Below are 20,019 nucleotides of genomic sequence, written 5' to 3'. Positions count from 1 at the left end.
AGCAGAGATATGAGCAGCAAAGACTATCCTTCTTCCAATCAAACCAGAGAGAGAGAGATTACAAGAGTGTTGTGTCACCAGCCACGTGTTTCCCGTACGAGACAAGCCATCTTCTTCCTCCTTAAGACATTCTTCATCCTCTTCCTCTTCAGTTATTTTAGACTCATGACGACCCCTACACGTTAAGCAAAGAAAAATGTCACTGAACAAACATGAATGTTGAACACAGAAATGGTCTGGAAAATGATGACTTGAACTTCACAAACATGTTTTCTTCACTTTTAAGCATGAGCAGATGTTTATTTGTCCACTGGGAGAGAACAATCAATATAAGGTTACAATTGAACATCGTTAATTTGCATAAATGTTACCAAATCCCAATTCCCTTTGAATATGGAACCTTAACACCAAATGTAACTGGAAGTCCAGCAAGGGTTAGACACTGGACCATAGGCACCTTTCCTCTAAAGAATTCCAGCATTAGGCAATTATTAATATATAGCCAAAGGCCCGTCAAGGATCAAACAAAGCTTTCAGTCCCAATTAAGCAACTATGAAGTATGAAGAAAGTTAGGACCTATGTAGACATAGTTCAGCAGGTTGTCAAAGGAACATATGTACAAGAGATCATATCTGCAATGCACAAAATACAGAGAAAATTGTCATTGGTACCTTCCTCTAATTTTCTGTGAAGCGGACTGGTTTACTCTGGCAAATGAGCAAAAATCTCAGTTTGCTGCAGGAGATACTTCAACCACCCTTTTCCCTTATTATTCTTGAAAAAGTACTTCAAAAACAAGAAAATGTTACTGGCATAATCAATACATGAACTCGAAATAATGCAAGAAATAGTCATTTTTAGAATGGAAAGGCACCATATCAGCATCAATAGAGGTATTTTGCTAATCCAATATTTCCTGAATCTTCTGCTTCTTCAACTTTTGCATTTCACGAATCCTGGCCTTTTCATCTTGCTAACTTCTGTTTCGCCATTATCTTCCTGTGCAATGAATGAGGAAAAAGAATGCAAAAATAAATAAGTAGCGGCAACACTTCTGATACTCACTAAGTCATAGTTACAAGTATCTAACAACATTTCAGACGAACGGAAGCACTTGCCAACTTGAGAAGTCATGTGTATGAAAAGACAGAAGCAAAGCAAGATAGACAAGCTCTGTTTGCCATTGTTTCCCACCTTGTATATGGTGAGAGGTGATTGATGAAGCTTTCAATCACAAGGAAATGTTGAAATAAAAGGGGAAAACCCGAGTCATCAGTTTCAAATATAAGAAACATGAAAAATTGCAGCTCTGCCCAAGTACTCCACCCATGGAGATGCAAAATCAACCAAGCAACCGGGAAAAAAAAAAAGAAAAAATAGGCAGGCTCTCAAAGGCATATTTTTGGCATGCACAATATGAAGGTTGAACACTATGCCTTCACTACGAACGAGAGACACTCTCAACTTCCGCTCTTCTTTATCCAACCAAGGGTACGCCAGAAAATAGTAAACCCCGAATGAAGAGCAAGAAACAAGTTCACCTCGAAAATGCTTTTAACTCTTGTGCTAATTTAACCTTACAGTACCTGTATCTATACGTATATACTTTTGTAAACATTCTGCGCAATTCAATGGTAAGGCGGAGGATCAAAACAACAAGCGCCAATCTGCAGAAACGAATGCAGTAAAAGAATCACGAGAGACCACTAGAAACTTGTCTCGAGCGTCTAACCGAACATCCTCGACCGAAATCCAACGCTCATTCTAAAACTTCTTGAAAAACTCGCATTCAAACATGAAGCACACGTCCACTTCCTAGCGCAAAACACCAGAGAGACCCACAACCGCACCGGACCCCCGCAAACCTAGCAAGCAAACGAGAGATCCGGCGCCGAAATTCCCAACTAATCCAGTAAAAGAACAAACAGGAGCAGCCGAGCAACCGAACCTCATCGTCGTCGTCTCGTCCTCCTCCTCCTCGGCCTCGCCATTCTCGTCGGCGTCGTCGTCGGCGGCGGGAGGGGCGGCGTCGTCCTCATCGGCGGAGCTGGACGACGGCCTCGAGCTCCTCCTCGTCCTCCTCGTTGACGGGCTCGTCGAGCTGCGGCTGCTCCTCCTCCTCGGAGCCGTCCGACAGGGCCTCGTCGGAGGAGGCCTGCTGCCTCGAGGGCCTCGCCATGGCGATCGGTGCTGAAGGCCTGCCTCCGGCGGAGATCGGCGGATCGATCGAGGTCGTCGCTGCTCGTTCTAGAGAGAGAAAGAGAGAGAGGCCGAATCGAAATCCGAAGCGACGATCGGAATTAAAAAGGGGGCGGAGGCGGGGAGCGGGTCGTTCGATCGGAGTCGGTGTCCAAAATGGAGGAGGCGAGGAGGGGGAGGAGGGTTTGCGCTTTTTCGTAATTTTGTTTTAAATAGTTCCTTCGCTTTTATTATGATTTTTAATTATCGATTGGGCTTTTTTTATTTCGGGTTTTTTTTCGGTTTCGTTATGTGCGACTGGGTGCGAAAATTTCCCGCCAGCCAGAGTGGGGGAAATGTAATTTCATTTCCCGCCGCGGGAATCAAAGCTGGCGCTGGCCAGGCGCGCGGCATGGACCCGCGGCTCGAGGATCAGAGGGGTGGTCCGGCCTCACCTTGCCGCCAGGACGGGTCAAAAAAAAAAAAAAAAAATTGGGAAGAAGTGATCACTACGCTACGATTACTCCTTCCTGGTATTAAAATAAATGTTCTACATTCATTACAATACGTTTAGTTTGAGATATACCTTGTCAACCTATTGGTATGTGTGTGAGTCCGTTGTTGTAGATGGTGTCAATGTATTAAAAGTTTCGAAGGAAGTTGTAAATGCCTCGAATACTAACCAGTTAGAAATTCGCTTTCAAAGTGATTTGAAATTATGAATCTAGAAAAGATCATGTGACCTTTTTATCACTGACTTGCCATGGTTGGGGTGGGCTACAATTCCTTCATATAAAAAAATGAGCGGCATATGAATTAGTTTTGTTCTTATAAACTTTGACTCAGGTTACATGAGCAATTCATTTTATTTGTACTACGTATAAAGGAAAAGATTTGTAGATTGGTGTCTACGAAATTGATCATTTTACTCTCCACAATAATTTTTCTTGAATCTCACTTATTTCTTAACTTATACTTGTTTTGTGTGCTAATTTCATTGTAATTTTATGATATTCCACTACCAATATAAATTTACGAGAGCTATTGAATACAGTGTGCACCAAGCATTGATATTCTTATTTATATTATCAATGTGAGCTAAACACGAAATAGAAAAAGAAAATTCAAATTCTTTGCCTTCTTAAAGTGTACATTCGTGACATTTTGTCTAGGGGTACAAATTCATTTCATATCATATTCTTTTACATGCAAAGTCTTAATTTCCCGACGTTCGTTCCACTCATATATACAATTGATCAATCATGAGATGATAATGCTCCGATTTTTAAGATAGTGATCAGTTCTAAATGTACTTAAGTTATAAATAGGTCATGTATTTTAGACAAAGTAACTCAACTAAAAATTCTAGAAATATATTTATCTTAAAGAATAGAAACTGCTACATCCGATTCAACATAAGTATTTTAAGCGAAGTGGGTGATACAAACTCCAGAGGGCGCACAACAATTGGGTATCCAAAGCTTGGCGTCCCAACCTTGCCTTGTACATAGACGGAGCAATTTCGACGAGTAGCCTTCAAGCAAAGTGGAATCCGAGCAAGGGTTGAACAAAAGAAGAACCTATTACTAGTCGCAGTGGACTCCCTCACTGAAGAATGCCCTCAAAATTAAAGCGGATGGCTCGTGGAGCCGCTCATCCTTGGTCGGCTCGATCGTGGGAATTTGTAGGAACAACCATGGCCTCGTCCCGGATGGCTTCATCAAGGAAACCCATCATGCTCATTCCACCCTTGTCGTCGAAACCCTAGCAGAATGGAGGTTTCGTCGCGGCTGAAAGAGACACGAGCTGCACAAGCAGATTCAAGAAGTGCAAATGTACAAGGCATTGAACTTTCCTTGGACAATCTATTAGTAGTGGAATGGTTGGCGGGTCGGATGGAAGCTCCATGGGTTGTTCAGTCCATTATTAACCATCGTAGTTCTCTCTCGGGCTAACTGCCAAATGTTAACATCATCTCTGAGGCCAGAGAAACTAACCGGGCTGCGAATTTGGTTGCAATTATCCATTCCACTTAATTGATTTTATGTCTTGATTTTGGAAACTTTTGTTATCCATCTTTCGATTAGCAATGGAAGTTGTATTATTATGAAAAATAAAAATCAATATAAGTATAATGAGAATATCAAAAATTAATACTTATGACAAGCCGTCCTCTTCATCTCCTTTTCAATTAAAGAGAAATGGGTTCCGCATTTAGGATCAAGATTTGCTTGCTAATTACTCAAGTTTAATTACATTATTTTCAAATTTGAATGATTCGAGCCATTAGATCGATTGGAGCTTAAAATCGAAAATAATCGTCCGAAGTAGTACTTGCGTTTTCATATTCCTCCACGAATATTAACATTAATTAGTGTATTTTTTGGGAATATTTTAGTTTGAACCAAGCCGCGAGTCAAAGTGCTGACGTGGAGAAATCATACGGAAGCTCCAAAAGAGAGAAAGATGGAAACCCCAAATTTGTCCGAAAGCAGAAGAAATCGGCCGCGCAGTCATTCTCAACGCTCCCCGATTTCAGACGAACTTCCTTCGTTGCCCTCGCGTGAGCGACGAAATCACCGAACGCGGACACCGAATATGCCGGCCACCAGAAGAAGATCCCGAGGGCAAATCAGGAAAGATGCGTAACTTCGTTGTCGTCCTCCGCTTCCCTTCGCCCCCGACAAGTCGCTGCGGCTCTCAATCGCCATAATAAAAAGTCCACGAACGACGCCGCGACAGACCAGAATCGAGTTTCGAATTCGAGCGACGCGGACGAGAATCTCGCGATCTCTCTCTCTCTTTCCCTATCCCGTTTTGATCGCGCGTGATTGTTTGCGTACATGAAAGGTGCGGAGATTGGAGTTTTTTTTTTTTTTTTGGACCTTTTCTCGACGACGCTGTCGGATCCGTTTTCTGTTGCAGGATATGGAGCGGAGCGGGTCGTGGTTGAGGGCGATGGTTGTTCTGACGTGCTTGGTTGCCGCAAGTGGGGCGAGAGGTAATTGCAGTTCGCGTTCTCCGATGGGGAGTTTTGATTGTGAGAAGGCGCGAATAGAAAGGCTCTAGGATCGAGTACGTCGGTTTTTGAGCACGGACAGCGAGACTTGTATTGTGAATTTAGGGGATTAGGCATTTTAGGGTTGGGGGAAATCGTTGACTGTGTCGTGGAGCTGGAGTAACTGATTGAATGGGGCAAAACTATAGCTATATGATCCCTCTGGTTTACAATTGGGTGTTTTCAAAGCATATGAAGGACTAGCGTTTAGTTGTATTTAGTTGGTTCTGTTAAGCCCTTAGATTACCGAGCTTGGATCTATGCTACTCCTAGAATATTGTCAGATTGATAGAATTTCCTTACATTTGTTGGGTGAAAATCTCACTCTGCTGTTTCTGCTCTGGGGAAAAAATATATTGAGCATCTTAAGAGTGATCGAACATTTGGCAATTCAGCTTTTGTTCGGTTGAGTTATAGACTGTAGCCTGTAGGTTTTTGTGGAGTAGCTTTGTGGGAAAGAGGAGCGTTATGTTGTTTACGTATTCCCTCTCGATCGCATTGGATTTTGTAAATACTTCTTCAGTTCACGAAGAAGGACTGCAAAGACATACTGAATGTTGTTTCGGTTGATGCTTCCTTAAAGTGTTCCCCTCACTTGATTTGTCATAATAGCTTGTTAGAGTCATAAGAAACTTGATTCATTGCTTTTCAGGTTTCACCATTTCAATACAATACAATTGTAAATTAATGCAAAGCTTTTTATTGCAGGTTTACATGTCAGATTTGACAGAACTTTTTAGTTGGACATGTCCTAGATGTGATGGAAAGACCAAGGTAATTTGACTACTTTTTAATGTAGCATTGTTGCTAAGGTTGCATTAAGAGTGGATCTTTAGTACTAAATACCCAATTTTTTAAGATGAGATTTTGTGGGCATATGCTGCCTCGTCTTATGAGCTTCTGAACTGGTTATTAATGCCTTTTTAATATGAAAGCAGGGATTCGAAGTCATAGAACTGATAGTTGACGTTCAGCACTGCTTACAGGTATATAAATCGTTTTACAGTGGCCTATCAATTGGACGCTTGTAATGCCTGTATGTTTGAATTGCATCTAATTGCTTGTCTCTATTTCTAAACTATTATATGCATATAGGCATATGTTGGGGTGGCCAAGGACCTTAATGCTATGGTTATAGCTTTCAGAGGAACCCAAGAACATAGGTATGCATGTTAACTTTTGCAATTCCTCCCCTTACAATTGACATGCAAAGGATTTGATCAAAATTTAAGCTAAGAAGAGCACCCTCAGTGAATGCGTACACAAGGCACATGGGACTGCCATCCATACGAACAGAAAAAGGGTGAATCATTTCCACCAAGACATGGAAGTTACTTTCTTGTAATTTCAGATGGAGTCACGAGGAGATCACATACTTTACTAATTTTGTTCTGTGAAAAATTCTGTCACGTCTCTTTTTCATTTAGCTTTTTAGTTAGTGATTGCTTCTATTTATGTTACAGCATACAAAATTGGGTTGAAGATCTCTACTGGAAACAGCTTGACATAAATTACCCTGGCATGCCTGGCGCCATGGTGAGTTCTAGAGATGATAAGCCTCTCGCAACCTGTGGATGCTTCTGATTTGGATTGAGTTACAGTCTTACTCTATTGATTGTTGCTTAGGTTCATCATGGATTTTATTTTGCTTATCACAATACGACAATTCGACCTGGTATTTTGGATGCTGTTACAAGAGCCAAGGATTTATATGGAGACATCAACGTCATGGTGACAGGACATTCTATGGGAGGGGCTATGGCATCTTTTTGCGGACTCGATCTTGTGGTAAGATAAATTGAAAAATTGTTATGCCTGGGACTTGTGAATTTTATTTGTTTCTTTTCTATTGTGTTCTTTCAACTATTCAGTTTTGGTCTGTTAGGAGTTATCTGGAATTCTTGCCAACTCTACCTTGAAGTGTCTAGACTCTTAAAGTGGATCTTGAACATTCTATGGCTCTCATATTTGTATTTACAATTCGTCATACATAGCATCTCGTTTTCTTATGTTTTTGTTAGATCAATCCATAGACATAACACAAGCAGAATGGGGTGCACAGTCTTTACGCGAATCACCAATTATAGAAGTATCTAGTTATGTGAATTGAGTCATACATGTTAAGCTTTGGAGCTTTGAGTTGGTTGATTACTTAAATGTGGTGGGTAAAGACATCCAACTATTCCTTACAAAGTTCACTTGCTGTAAACTGTATGGGATTGTTGATATGTTTATGGTCTGGACATATAACTTTTTTAGGCCCTTGAAGCTCAAATTTTATGTCATGTAATCTTAAAGTGCTAATGTATTTGAAGATAGATTATATATGGATCCCAAGTTTGTGGTTCGTGTGCTGTTACTGACTGTCTCTCTCTAGTCAAATGAAGCAGCTCCTCTTCAGTTAGACTACTGGGCTGGAGCCAATTCTAAGATGTCCAAATCATGCTTTTTGTCTCAGCTTTGTTAAATAGAGTGGCCCAGTGTAGTTTTCTAGGCACCTGTTGTGGAACTGGTACCAGAAATGGTACCCATCCCAAAGTCATGTCCCATTGTTCTCTCTCCATGACAAGTGGTGATTTTTTTGAGAGTCAAACATTCATGTGGCCTATGATAGAATCATAGGTTGCATAAACTTTAGACTAATACCTTTTCTCGAAGTACTAGTAGCAAGCATAACATTTGTCGTAACACAAATGATTTTAAAATTTTACTTTTGCTTTCTGGTTTCTTGCTGAAAATTGTTCTATATTCGATTGTGACAGCATGCCCATGCGTTGTGGCCCTTTTTTTTATTTAGTTTCTCCTTTGCTATTTATGACTAAGTTTTGGAGTTCAAGGGGCATTTTCACCATGAACCTGGAATTTTTTGTTTATGCCATTAGCAGAATGTGGCTCACGCCACCAGCATCCAATTGCTTCTTGTGGCAGCATGTAAATGCGCCTCGATTGTGAATTCACCCCAATCCCACTATTCCATATTGTTAACATCTTTTCTTGAAGCTGAGGGTGGGGTTGGTTTTATTGTGGGTGTGGGGTTTGGTGTTGGGGAAATTGTGGATGGGAACTTGACAGAGCAACGCTTTCAAACCTCATGGAGAGAAAGGGCTGCTCTATTGTTTACCATTGTATGTGAAATGTGATATATGGTTTTTGATGCACAATGTTTTTTTTTTCTCTCGCCAATCCTGACAGTGCCATTGATGTATTAACATTCAAGTTATCTGGCTGTCTAATTATGTGTGCTGAAGCTGTTTCTTTCCAGACCAGTGTTTGCCTGATCTACTTATATAACTGAGGACACTTCATTTCCAGGTCAATCATGAAGCACGGAATGTTCAGGTTTTAACATTTGGACAACCTCGTATTGGCAATGCAGTGTTTGCATCTTACTACAGTGACCGTGTGCCAAATACAATACGTATTACTAATGGACATGATATTGTGCCTCATTTGCCACCGTACTATTCTCGGTTCCTACAGAAGACTTACCATCACTTCCCTAGAGAGGTAAGGCTTTGATCTTGATGGAATATCATCTAAATTATGGGGAATTGTTGCTGACTGACTTCGATGTTTGCTTTGCATTTCTTTCAATATCTAACCAAGTCTCATTTATTCCGACAATGTATGTACTCTCTCCTTTTTCAGCTTATAAAAAATAACTGTTTTGTTTTTCATCTTCGTAGCAAAGCAGGGTAACCTAGTGCTCATGACTTGTCAGAAATATTTGAGTAACTCTCATTCCTGCAAGAGCCATCATGAGTTTTTTCATATTGATTCTAAAGTTCAAGGCGCGTAACAATGTTTGCTATATACTCTCTCCTTCCTGATGGCTGATAACCTGGTCTTAATCTAGTCTTAAGCTTTGTGCAATTATACACAATTTAATTATTATTTGTCTACTAGTGCTTATGATTATTGGTAACTAGCTCAAAGACAGCCATGGATAAACATATTGATGTGAGATAATGCGAAAATGATTTGATTCCACCTGCTTCTCTGGTGACTACTCATAATCTTTTCTATGTCAATGTTCACATGTAATTGGAATGTTCCCTTTGTTGTAGGTATGGCTGTATAATATAGGATTTGGTAGTCTGGTTTATCAAGTTGAGAAAGTTTGTGATACGTCTGGAGAAGATCCATCATGTAGCAGGTAATGAGGTAGTTTTGGCCGTGGCTACTTGTTCAAGCAATTAGTTTGTGGATTTGTCATGTTGGACGCAATAGTCATGTGACAGGCCAGCTTGTTCTGGAGAATGTCATTCCTTTGTTACCAGGAATATACGTGGACGACTGATGAGTGTGCATCTCTGCAGATCAGTAACTGGTAACAGCATTGCGGACCATTTAGTCTACTATGGCGTGGGATTAATGGCTGAGACATGGGGATCTTGCAAAATTGTCATGGATGCACGATTGAAGGAATATGGAGGTGAAGATGTCAAAGGAAATCTTATGCTTTCTAGGAATCCTTCTGCCTCTGCATTGAGGCTGCCTTCAGACTCTTATGCCAAGAGCAACTTCAGTTAAAATGCTCCTGGGTCAGCACCTGGTTTCTAAAAAATCATCAAGGACCTCTGTGATGATGGTCATGAAATGCATTCCATCGATCTGTTGTCCATATCCATCAGAAGATGCAAAAGAACTCTACTCAAATTCACTCTGAATGTAAATAGCACGAAGTTGAATGGGTCATCCTTGTAAATACAACTCCGTGACTTCCATTGGATGAATGCGTTCGCAAGTTTACTTCTCGATCTGATCTTGGGCCTATGGCTTTGTTTACCAGACTTAACCGTCTTGTAAGGGGAAGCAAAGAGTGCCTTGGGAGACCACTTTTCCATACATGGCCTGACCTTCTACCATTGGCACATTGTCACTAAAGACATCTTGGCACAAGTACCTCAACTGTTTTCTGGCAGGAAGTTATGCAGATTGACTTTTAAATCGAGCCATCTTGAAAACCGATGATGACCTTGTCTTGCATCATTTCCACCGGCAATCTTTGGAAAATTTTAACTTGTAGAGGTAAACAATTAATATCATCTTGGCTTTTTGACATAAAACACTGATTAGCAATAAGATCAGCCTATGGAACGTAAGTAGTGAATTCAAATTGAGCTTTTACTTCATGCTTTTTTTTCCGATTGATAAAACAGGAACTAACAAAAAGTGGAAAAACCAAAAGCTGAAGAACTAAATTTCCTTCAAAACGACCTTCAAAGGATATATTGCTAAAGAGAAAATATGACCATTCCACGAAGCACATTGTCCACCTATTTCTAGTGGAGACCAAAAAAAGTCCTTGATACCTTATGATAAAAACTAAATTTTGAATTTAAATGGATATGTTAAAATGACCCCTCAGAGCACATTGTACAGGGACAAAGTCCAAAAAGCGTTGGGAAAAATATATTGTCGTCTTATTTATATTTTCCTTTACTTGGTGGGCTAGTTGTCAAATCTATGCATTAATTTAGTTAAACACAGCTTACTTGCATAGAAGACCCCGTAAATTTCCCTTACTTGTAAATAAAGCTCTTTTAGTCTTGTGCAATGGTTCTCCTTATCAACGTTGAAACCTAAAGCTTTATTTCAAGGATAACCAAAAGGTGAATGACAGAGCTTCTGTATCTGATTAAAACCTACACTTTGGATACATCCTTCGTGGTTTAAGGCATAACGAAGTTAACATTTACAGGGCATGGATATCAGCTTCAAATTGTACAACCGAGCAAGTTTCCGAGGATCTCACATAAACTCATTGTGTAAATTGATAAAATTAATGCAATAAAATATAAAAAACTAGTTTTGACTTGTCTTTTACCAGTAATTTTATTCACCAACCAAAATCGTCAGAAGGGAATATATCCAAACCAAATCTAACTCATGAAATAAATAAAAAGAAACCATGGTGCCATCTCATGAGCATTTTGCAGCCATACACCTTCAAAATAAAAATGGTTCAAAAACAGGCCAGTAATAAACTATACAAGGGTGTAGAACATCAGTTTCAAGTCAATTTGCCAAATTGTCATTCTAATTTAGTATAAAGAACATGGTTCCAAGAAAACAATAATGAATGTCTGCTGAAACCTAAGCTAATAAGCAATTTGTTTAAAGCTTTATTGACAGCAGATCTGGTTGTAAATGCAGGACCTTTCAAGAACCGCATGCACCGCATGCACTTCTTGGAAAGCGTACTCCTCTGCAGAGCATGTCTTCCAAGTTTCAAGAAATGGCAGAATCTCCTAAGCAATGCTAGACATCGCATTATGTGGACCTATTCAACTTGAAACAGTCAGGTCTCACCCATGTATCCCCTCTTTGCAAAGTATTTCAACCTGATCGACTTACATCAAAGATGGCAGGTCCTTCAATCAACAATTCTTCCAAATATTCTGGTAATTTGCGCCAAGCAGAATCCACATTACTACAATAATCTAGTTCAAGTGACTTCAACTTCTTCAAATGAGTCGGATTAGGAAACTCTCCCTTTTCAAGATCAAGAGTTCCAGAATTCATAGATTTCCAAACAGTCAAGGCTTGAATCTTTGTTATTGCAGATTTTACCATTCTTAGTTATGACAGTCTCTTCAAATTTGAGAGATCCATTGCCGTTCTCATCCACTGGCAAGATTCAACACATAAATAAGATGAACTCGAGGGAAACCTTCGGAGGCGCAGCAAATTGGCACACCGGAATTCTAGTCTTTTGAGTTGAGAAAGCTAACCAATATTTGTTGATTAGGTGGCTACAACAACAGATGGCAAGGTCAAAGACTCCACTTTATTTAATCTCACAATGCACCATGGCATAAAATTTTCCACAAGTGGACAATTGTCGACGGGGAAACATCGTGTTAAATGGCCAAATACAAATCATTTAAACTAGGTAGGTTTACGAAATCTGAAACATGTCAGCGTCGATGAATCAATGTGTAAGCAGACGAGAAAGCCTTGGTATGGTCATGTTTAAATCAGTGTCAATTTCAAGATCCTCAAAGAAGAACATCCCTGCAAATGTCATTTGGATTTTCCAGTTGCAAGCTTTCACCTTGCTGCATTTGATTCTTCAAGCTTTTACAGCAACCATAAGGTACTAGGTATCTTTTCAATGGAACAATTATTCGTTCTCATTACTTTCAGACTTTCCACGTTTCCCATGGAGTCAGGTAGCTCTTTAATGCACGTGTAGGGGTTAATTGAACTCAAGTAGCGATTGCAGATCGCCAATTGAGTCTGAAAGCCTCTTTATTCATCTACGTTCTTAGAAAGATAGGCATTCAAGGCTTGCAAAAGAGCTTCAATCAACAAGGGAAGTTGTATAATTACGGTGCTTTGAAAGATAGCCTTGATAGAGATGTCAAGTGACCAATGGAAGAGATTATCTTCAATGATGAACAGTGCGACGCACTAAAAATTTTGAGATCCTTCAAGACTTGATATTCAATATTGAAGAATCCAGTAATGCCTAAATATCGTAAATATTTCCCATAAGCGCATTTAATTGATTCTTCTTGTAAACATCATCAAAAAGGAAGAGAACTCTTTCACTAGATAGCCTATCTTTAATTATCTTGATCCTTTCATCAACATTACTTATTTCTGTCAATTTCCTTATGGACACAAAGATGAGTTAATTCTTTAAAGACCGAATGCCCATGAGCTCTAAAGTATCACGATCGTTAGAAAGAAAGCAATAGTACTCAAAACCATGTGAAAACTATTTTAGATAATTTTGGTGAGACTCAATTGACATCACCGCCCATTTCATGAATTCCAACAATTGGTGTCTTCTTGTCTTTGTGAGTGCCTATCATACTCATGTGCCTATCATTTTCACATCAAGAAGTCCATGAACTAATTTCGACTATTTTTCTTTGAACACCATTTTCACATCCAAACAAGCTCTTGAATGTTTCCTCGCATGAACATTTGATAATAAGCAAGTTCCATTGCATGTCAATGAAGAAAAACATCCACATGAAGTGCAATATTCATTCTTATAGCACCACAAAAAGATTAATAAACAATCGGTTTGCCTAAATAACCCTTTTACCCCCAAAAACATCATATGTGATGCTACAAATTTCACAATGAATCCCTCTGCCTTGCTCTAATGTTTTCTTTGAAAAAAGGGCTAACCATTCAACTAAAACTTCCCATTGAGTTCAACAGATTTAACGATTTCATCCATAGGTGACGACTTCCCTCACTACTCTTCAAGTTTCTGTCTCTCCACAGATGAATGCACAGTTCACCATCCCAAGATAATGTCAAGGGGAATGACATGTCATCTTCATTTTCCTTCATTTGGTCTTCATTTGTACAGCTGCCCAATGAGCCAAAGCTTTCCACCAAAAAAAAAAGAAAAATTTAGCTAAAGTTTCTCAAAAAATCTAAAGCCTCTCAAACTTTAAATACTCTTGGCAACCTTTGAAATCGGCAAAAGCTGGTTGTTTGAGATGTCCCCCTTAGCACTTCTTGTCAAACTTAAACCTAAAAGTCCTCTAGTACAACTTGAGGTGAATGAATGGGCCTTCTATTATAGATAATCACATAGGCATAACCATTTCTAAAAATGATGGTAGGCGATAAAGATCACACAAAAGTCCATTTACATGATTTTTGACCCACATGAGACTTATCATATGTCCTTCGCACCAAGAATATGAAATATTAGCCTTTGACTATAAGATGGTTTATGATGCATCTTGGAGAAGCTAAGTAGCTTTTCTCTCTCTGTAATAGATGAAAATTTTGCTGCACCAACTATCGATGCCACTACCCAAGTGAAATCCGTCTTTCTTCATTTTATAACTTCTCCATGACATTTGTAAATCCACTAAGAAGCACACCTTTCTTGGAAAATAAATTTCACATAGGCATATCAATACAGAGTGTCTATTTCACAATTGCATCGAATGAGTTGACTATCTTTGTAAGTTCCAGGATGAGAACTATAGTTATATGACCTTCCAACACACATTCCATATAATTGTTTAGAATAACAAAGTTATCTCCAATGCGAAATGAGGCTTAAACTTTGAAATATGTGAATCAGCAAATCGACAAGGATCTTTAATAATTTGTCACATATCAAATAAAAACAATGCAATCGACATGCATACCTCTAGCTGGATAACATAAAAGCAAGGAGAAACATCCAAGAAAAATACAGCTAAAAAGCAAAACCAAACTAGGAAAGGAAAACAAATATTTGTACATAATTAACAACCTTTTGGTTGTAGGGAGGTATCATAATTTCAATGCCTTTATCAGATTTTCAGCCATCAACTCATGAAAAGGTAATTAAAAGTGCATGTGAAACTTCACTGTTCATATCCGATGAAAGAATTTGATTGCGGAAAAGGTAAAACATTGGTTGTTAGATGAATTAAGTTACCTCAATTTGTTTAAAGTTTGAACACAAGGTAACAATTTGTGGACGTGGATCAAGATGCTTTCAAGAGCAACGTGCACTCATTTGTCTTCTTCAAATTCATATTCATTCTTCCTCACTTCCACATCCGTCTTCTTCCTCAGACAATCCAAATAAGAAGTCTTCTTCCCCAAATTTGATTGACATCTCCAAGCAAAGCGAAGAAATTGCCTCCACATTTAAATTCCCGCAACACTTTATTTTAACCATTTTCAGTCCCTTCAAGGGTGACAGATCAGGCAACTCCTTTAAAGATCCACATCTATAAATCTTCAATTCTTCCAAAGATTGTGGTAGTTCACCTTTAATCTCAACCAGATCACCACATTTTAATACACGAAGATCACGTAGTTTGTTGAAATTACCTAGAGAAGGTAAAGTCTCCAAATGTCGAAGATCACAAAGCCACAATTGATGTAGGTTCTCCAAAGGATCACGGCATCGAATCTCTGAGATTGCACAATCATTGATGTCAAGAGATGATAGTTCCTTCAAATACGATAGATCCCCCAGGGAAGATAATGACTCGCAACGCCTCAACTGCAACTCTGATAAACTGGAGGGAAGGCTCGGGAGGCAATGCAGATTAGGGCACTCGAGCTCAAGTGATTGGAGTCGAGGAAGGAGACTACTCATATCCGTGGGTAAGGTGATCACGCATTTAGATTCCAACCACAAGCTTGATAAAGTGGAGGGAAGGCTCAGGAGGCAACAGAAATTAGGGCACCAGAGCTGAAGTGACTTGAGTTGGAGACTTCTAAAATCTGTTGGTAAGGTGGTCACGCATCCAGACCTCAATCCTAAGGATGATAAACTGGAGGGAAGGGTCGGGGGGCAACGCAGATGAGCACCCGTGAGTCCAAGTGACTGGAGTCGGGGAAGGATGCTACCGAAATCTGTGGGTAAGGTGGTCACGTAATCGGAGCACAGGATCAGAAGCTCCAGTTTGCTTAAATTCTCAATCCACCGTGGCATTGGATATGCTTCCACAGGCCCATCAGATTCCCCACCATCATTGCGTGGGCCAAACTCCAGCCACAATTCCTTTAAATTAACGAGGTTTGAGAGATCTGGAAACATATCTATGCACAATATATGCAAATGTAGACTGATGAGACTTTCAGGAAGCTTCGGTACTTTGTATATTCTAGCAAACGTCACTTTCAAGATCCTCGGGCATCGATTTTTGTAGATGCAATCGCCAATTTCCACACGGAAATAATGCTTACCTTGAAATTCTATTTCTGCAAGGTTCTCAATCATCCAGACCGTGGTGGGTATTTTGCTTATGGCACTACCATTCATATGTAGTACTTTCAAATTTTTCCACTTTCTGATAGAATGGGGTAGTTCTTTGATCTCCGTACAGGATATATTCAACTCAATCAGTGATTCCAAATTTCCAATTGTATTCAAAAGCCTCTTCGACGATTTGCAATGTTGCAGAGATGTGTATTCAAGGCTTGCAAGATCTCTACCCACCACTTTTGGTAGCCTTCGAAGTTTGAAACATCCATCTACTCTTAAGGAAACTAAGCGTTTCAATTGACAAATTGACTTGTCAATTTCGACTAAATTGTAACATTGACTTAGGATCAAGCGTTCTAAATTTGAATGAGCGAGAGAAGTTAGGAGTTCTCTCCAAGCTATGACAATCGCACAGATCCAGAACTTTCAAATTCTTCATCACCTATGAAAAGAAAAATCATGCAAAGATTACTTTCGAATATGATGAGACGAAATAATGAGTTTTTCGTATCATAAAAAGATACCTTCATGTGGCTCCACCCTTGCCAATCTTGCGTAATTTTACTGTTAGACAGATCAAGAATAACCACATCCTCCATAGAGAAATTTGTAATTTTAAATGTTGGGGGAATATCATGCCAAGAAAACCATCGTAATTGTGGAAGGAGATTTGAATTCTCCAGGGAAACATTAGTTGGAAGAACATTCAATAGCGATTCATGCCAAATAAGCCTCTCTTTTGCATCATAATATTCCTCCCAACTGCTAATTTGAAGAAACCTTAAATCTGGAAGGCTCTTAAAGGTCTCATAGGTAAAATGGAACTGCCCCTCATGGTGAAACTTGAGACGAAGAGCTTCAACTTCTTTTTTTCCCTGCCCAAAGGAAAAACTTAAGAACATAAAAGCTGAAGGGAAACGCTTCAAGATCACCATTTTAAGGGGTTGAGTTGAGTATTACCATTCATCTAATATTAAAAAAGCAAAAATATTAATTGAGTGGGTCACAATGGTGCTAGAGAACACAAAAAGTAACTGCATTTTTTAAAAAGAAAATGTCCATAAGTTACTTGGAGATTATTGCATGGGGATTTTACCTCAGGTCTCCTTAGCAAATCCAATGCTTCTTTGGGATCCCACACCCTACTTTGCTTCTCTATTTTCATTTTACTTTCTTGACGAACTATTTCTCTTCCGAGGTCTCTGAGTTGGTCATGCATCCACACTTTATTGTACTCTTCAATTTTTATCAAAGACATGTTTTGTAGAACTTCTATGGCTTCTTCCGGAAATTTAGATTCATCCCAGAAATGAACCATAATAACTTTGTCACATCCAATGAAAAGACAAGCTATATCGAGGAATATATGCTGTTGTCGAATATCTAATGCATCATAGCTTATTTTCAACTTACTCCGGATTGTCTCATGAGGAACACTTTCCAACTTCTCCAACATGAGATCCCACTTTTCCTTTTTAGTGGGACATAAAAGTGAGCCTATGACCTCAAGAGCTAGTGGAAGACCTCTAGCAATGCCTATTGCCCTCTTGGATTGGCCGATATACTCATCCAAAGGATAATCTTTTCTGAAGGCATGTTTGCTGAATAGTTGAAGAGATTGATGAGGATCCATGCCGCTAAGCTCATAACTACAGTCCACTTCAGGAACCTCAAGAATATCTTTGTTTCTTGTAGTAATAATAATTTTGCTCCCTCTGCCCAACCAATCTCGCTTACCTACAAGTGCATTAATATGATTCGCTTCTTCTGCATCATCGAGAAGAAGGAGGACTCTTTTATTAAACAACCTGTCTTTAATCATCTGAGTTCCTTCATCAATGTGTTTTATATCCATGCATTTTGTTTTGAGGATGACAGAGATGAGCTGATTTTGTAAGCATTGAATGCCATCACCTTTTGACATTTCTCGAATATCATGAAGAAAGCAACAATTCTCAAAGTCGTGTGAAAGCTTATTGTAGATCATTTTGGCAGTAGTTGTCTTTCCGATACCACCCATCCCGTGGATTCCTATAATTCGTGTTTCACTTGTCCCAGTAGCTATCATTTCCATGATTGCATCAACGTGATTGTCGACACTGACCAAGCACTCTGATACCACCAAATAAGCCTTTTTCAACTCACTGAAAACCTTTTGGGTAACTTTTCTTGCGAAATCACCTTCTCTCCTAGAGTTAGTTGGAGGCAAAAGACAATGAGTTAGAAAATTGTGTAAACATTAAACTAATTCTGAGAAGACCAAATTGAATTCAAAATGTGTTCCTTCAAGGATTTATTCCATTGTAGATGAATTAGCGTTGGTACTTAAATGAAGTGAATTGGAAAAAATGTTGCTTGGAATAAAATGGAAAAAATTTGATTTCTGTAGTATAACTTCAATAACACGGAATTCAATTTCAACAAGGCTAACACAAATCCAGAAAAGAAACCATATGAAATGCAACAAGTTTTAATGATCCAAGGCATATGAGATGGAATGCTAAAATAAGTCACCTGTTGGGCATGCTTTGCAGGTCCCATCCGTTTATTTGCCCGACTACAGTGAGAGCATCTTTCCACTCTTGCACAATCTTTTCATCATGTCGCTTCTTTTTTTCATGTGAACGAAAGGCCTCTCCATAACCCCCGGTTAGGTGCCGAACCTCTGACGGTGCCACATCATAGAAAATGGGCACAATCTTTTGTCCCTTTGTTTTCTGGCACTCGACCATCTTGACTAACTCTTTGAGACACCATATGCTGGAGGCGTAACCTTTCGAAAAGATAGGCATTGAGATCTTTGATTGCTCAATTGCTTGGAGAAGTTCTGGGCCAAACTCTTCTCCCTTTCGGAGATCTTCATCATCCTTGTATGCGCGGATTCCCATATCTATCATTCTAGTGTAAAGATGGTCGGTAAAACCTTCTTGAGTGTCTGGTCCCCTAAAACTCAAGAATACTTCATAGTCGTATCCCAACGAAGAAGCCACTTCTTGACCTTCTGTTGAAGCGTGAGTAGAAGAAGCGCCTCGTGCTGTTCCATCATTTTCACACATGCGCCATCTCTTTGCACTCTCCTCCATTGATCTCGCTTGATCTCCTGGCCGTCTCTTTGCACTCCCCTCCGTCGATCTCTCTTGATCTCCTCTTCGAGGTGGGACCAACTTGGAAGCCAAAAAACTAGCAAAATGGAGAGATCTCTGTAATCAGAATCATTCATTGCAACCTGTCAAAGTCGACAAAATGCCAGGGTTCTTTTTTAACACCAAAAGTGGGGCCCTTGGACACTGACCTCAGATCTGGCTCCGGACTCCGGCAAGGAGCTCTCGAGGTGAAAATATTGAAGGGTCCCTCGCCGGGGTCTCGATAGAGGGATAGATTAGCTGCGCGTGCCGAGACTGCGGTGGTGTTTCGGTGAACGGATTCGCGAGATCCGTGCGCGACACTTCAGCAGCAGCTCCGGTGGAAGCGAAGGCCCTCGTAGAAAACCCTCAGATTGTCTCAGCACACGGAGCAATCTGAGTCTTCAACTTGAGTCAGACTCTTCAGCGTTGGTTGGTCGTCCGAACCTCTCCTGAGGCCTTTTGTACTTGCGATCGTTGCCCGATAATGAGAACTAGCAGCAGTCTTTTTCTGATAAAAAAGAAAACCGAATTCTTCTCTTGCCTCTCTACCGTCATAACGCAATTGAAAAAAGAACAGTAAAACCAAGTCGCTTTCGGAGACTAAAACAAAATATTGAAAGAAACCCTTGTCCTTCTTTTTTGTATTATTGAATTTTAACTGTCCGTGGGATTGTTTCACACTTAACTGATCATAAATTACGAATGTATCTTCTACTGAATTTTATGAGAACACACAAATGCTCACACACTTGCCCGCAAATTGTAGGAATGGCACTGCACGAGGCACACCTGTGCCTTGGCCTAACAGCTCGAACCTCGTCGATAATCACAACCCGCTCTGTCCTTTTCCTCTGCTCCTCTCTTCCCTATCAATTGCATTCTGACTTTTGCCGTTGCCAAAATAACCAAATGCCCTCGTGGCGAGGAATTATTATTTTTTTCCTTTTTTGGTATTTGATTT

The 20,019-nt window shown here is 39.8% G+C and overlaps 3 protein-coding genes across 7 annotated transcripts in view; 1 reads left to right on the top strand and 2 right to left on the bottom strand.

Moving 5' to 3' along the window:
• Nucleotides 1–20,019, bottom strand: part of LOC120287687 (ISWI chromatin-remodeling complex ATPase CHR17-like) — a 71,163-nt gene that overhangs the window by 604 nt on the left and 50,540 nt on the right. Inside the window, exons 3-4 of the transcript XR_005545929.1 lie at nucleotides 673–775; nucleotides 63–175 (exon numbers count right to left, since the gene is read on the bottom strand). The gene's annotated coding sequence lies outside the window, so the exon portion shown is untranslated. The remainder of the gene's footprint in view (nucleotides 1–62; nucleotides 176–672; nucleotides 776–20,019) is intronic.
• LOC104415082 (lipase-like) overlaps nucleotides 4,663–20,019 on the top strand; it is a 74,254-nt gene continuing 58,897 nt past the window's right edge. For 2 of the 4 annotated variants that reach the window (XM_039300886.1, XM_039300884.1), the window contains exons 1-2: nucleotides 4,666–5,029; nucleotides 5,105–5,180. In XM_039300886.1, coding sequence (XP_039156820.1) covers nucleotides 5,108–5,180 — 73 coding nt within the window. In that variant the 5' untranslated portion in view covers nucleotides 4,666–5,029; nucleotides 5,105–5,107. Of the gene's footprint in view, nucleotides 5,030–5,104; nucleotides 5,181–5,945; nucleotides 6,012–6,175; nucleotides 6,224–6,332; nucleotides 6,401–6,700; nucleotides 6,774–6,863; nucleotides 7,026–8,549; nucleotides 8,745–20,019 lie in introns of all 4 variants that reach the window. The other 2 variants (XM_039300888.1, XM_039300891.1) reach the window with 2 other exon arrangements.
• Nucleotides 15,621–19,558, bottom strand: LOC120287684 (disease resistance protein RPV1-like). Of its 2 annotated transcripts, XM_039300877.1 has the most exons (4): nucleotides 19,226–19,558; nucleotides 17,030–19,113; nucleotides 16,458–16,808; nucleotides 15,621–16,375 (listed from the first exon to the last, which is right to left on the bottom strand). In XM_039300877.1, the coding sequence occupies exons 2-4, from the start codon at nucleotides 18,005–18,007 to the stop codon at nucleotides 16,247–16,249; spliced, it is 1,458 nt and encodes a 485-aa protein (XP_039156811.1). In that variant the 5' UTR covers nucleotides 18,008–19,113; nucleotides 19,226–19,558; the 3' UTR covers nucleotides 15,621–16,246. The 2 variants fall into 2 exon arrangements, with proteins under 2 accessions (XP_039156811.1, XP_039156812.1); XM_039300878.1 differs by lacking the exon at nucleotides 19,226–19,558 and having other exon boundaries at nucleotides 17,030–19,152.

This window comes from Eucalyptus grandis, chromosome 8 (assembly GCF_016545825.1).
Source record: "Eucalyptus grandis isolate ANBG69807.140 chromosome 8, ASM1654582v1, whole genome shotgun sequence".
In the NCBI taxonomy this organism is placed as follows: Eukaryota; Viridiplantae; Streptophyta; class Magnoliopsida; order Myrtales; family Myrtaceae; genus Eucalyptus; species Eucalyptus grandis.
The sequence above is the reverse complement of the archived record's forward strand: the minus strand, read 5'-3'. Positions and strand labels throughout refer to the sequence as shown.

Bases quoted from the DNA above. Each gene is read 5' to 3' on its own strand.
- LOC120287684 (XM_039300877.1), bottom strand. From the start codon at position 18,007: ATGGAAATGATAGCTACTGGGACAAGTGAAACACGAATTATAGGAATC. The intron at 16,809-17,029 runs GTAAAATCCCCA...TCCTTTGGGCAG, and splicing joins ATTTGCTAAGGAGACCTGAG to GGAAAAAAAGAAGTTGAAGC. The intron at 16,376-16,457 runs GTATCTTTTTAT...TTCTTTTCATAG, and splicing joins AAGGGTGGAGCCACATGAAG to GTGATGAAGAATTTGAAAGT.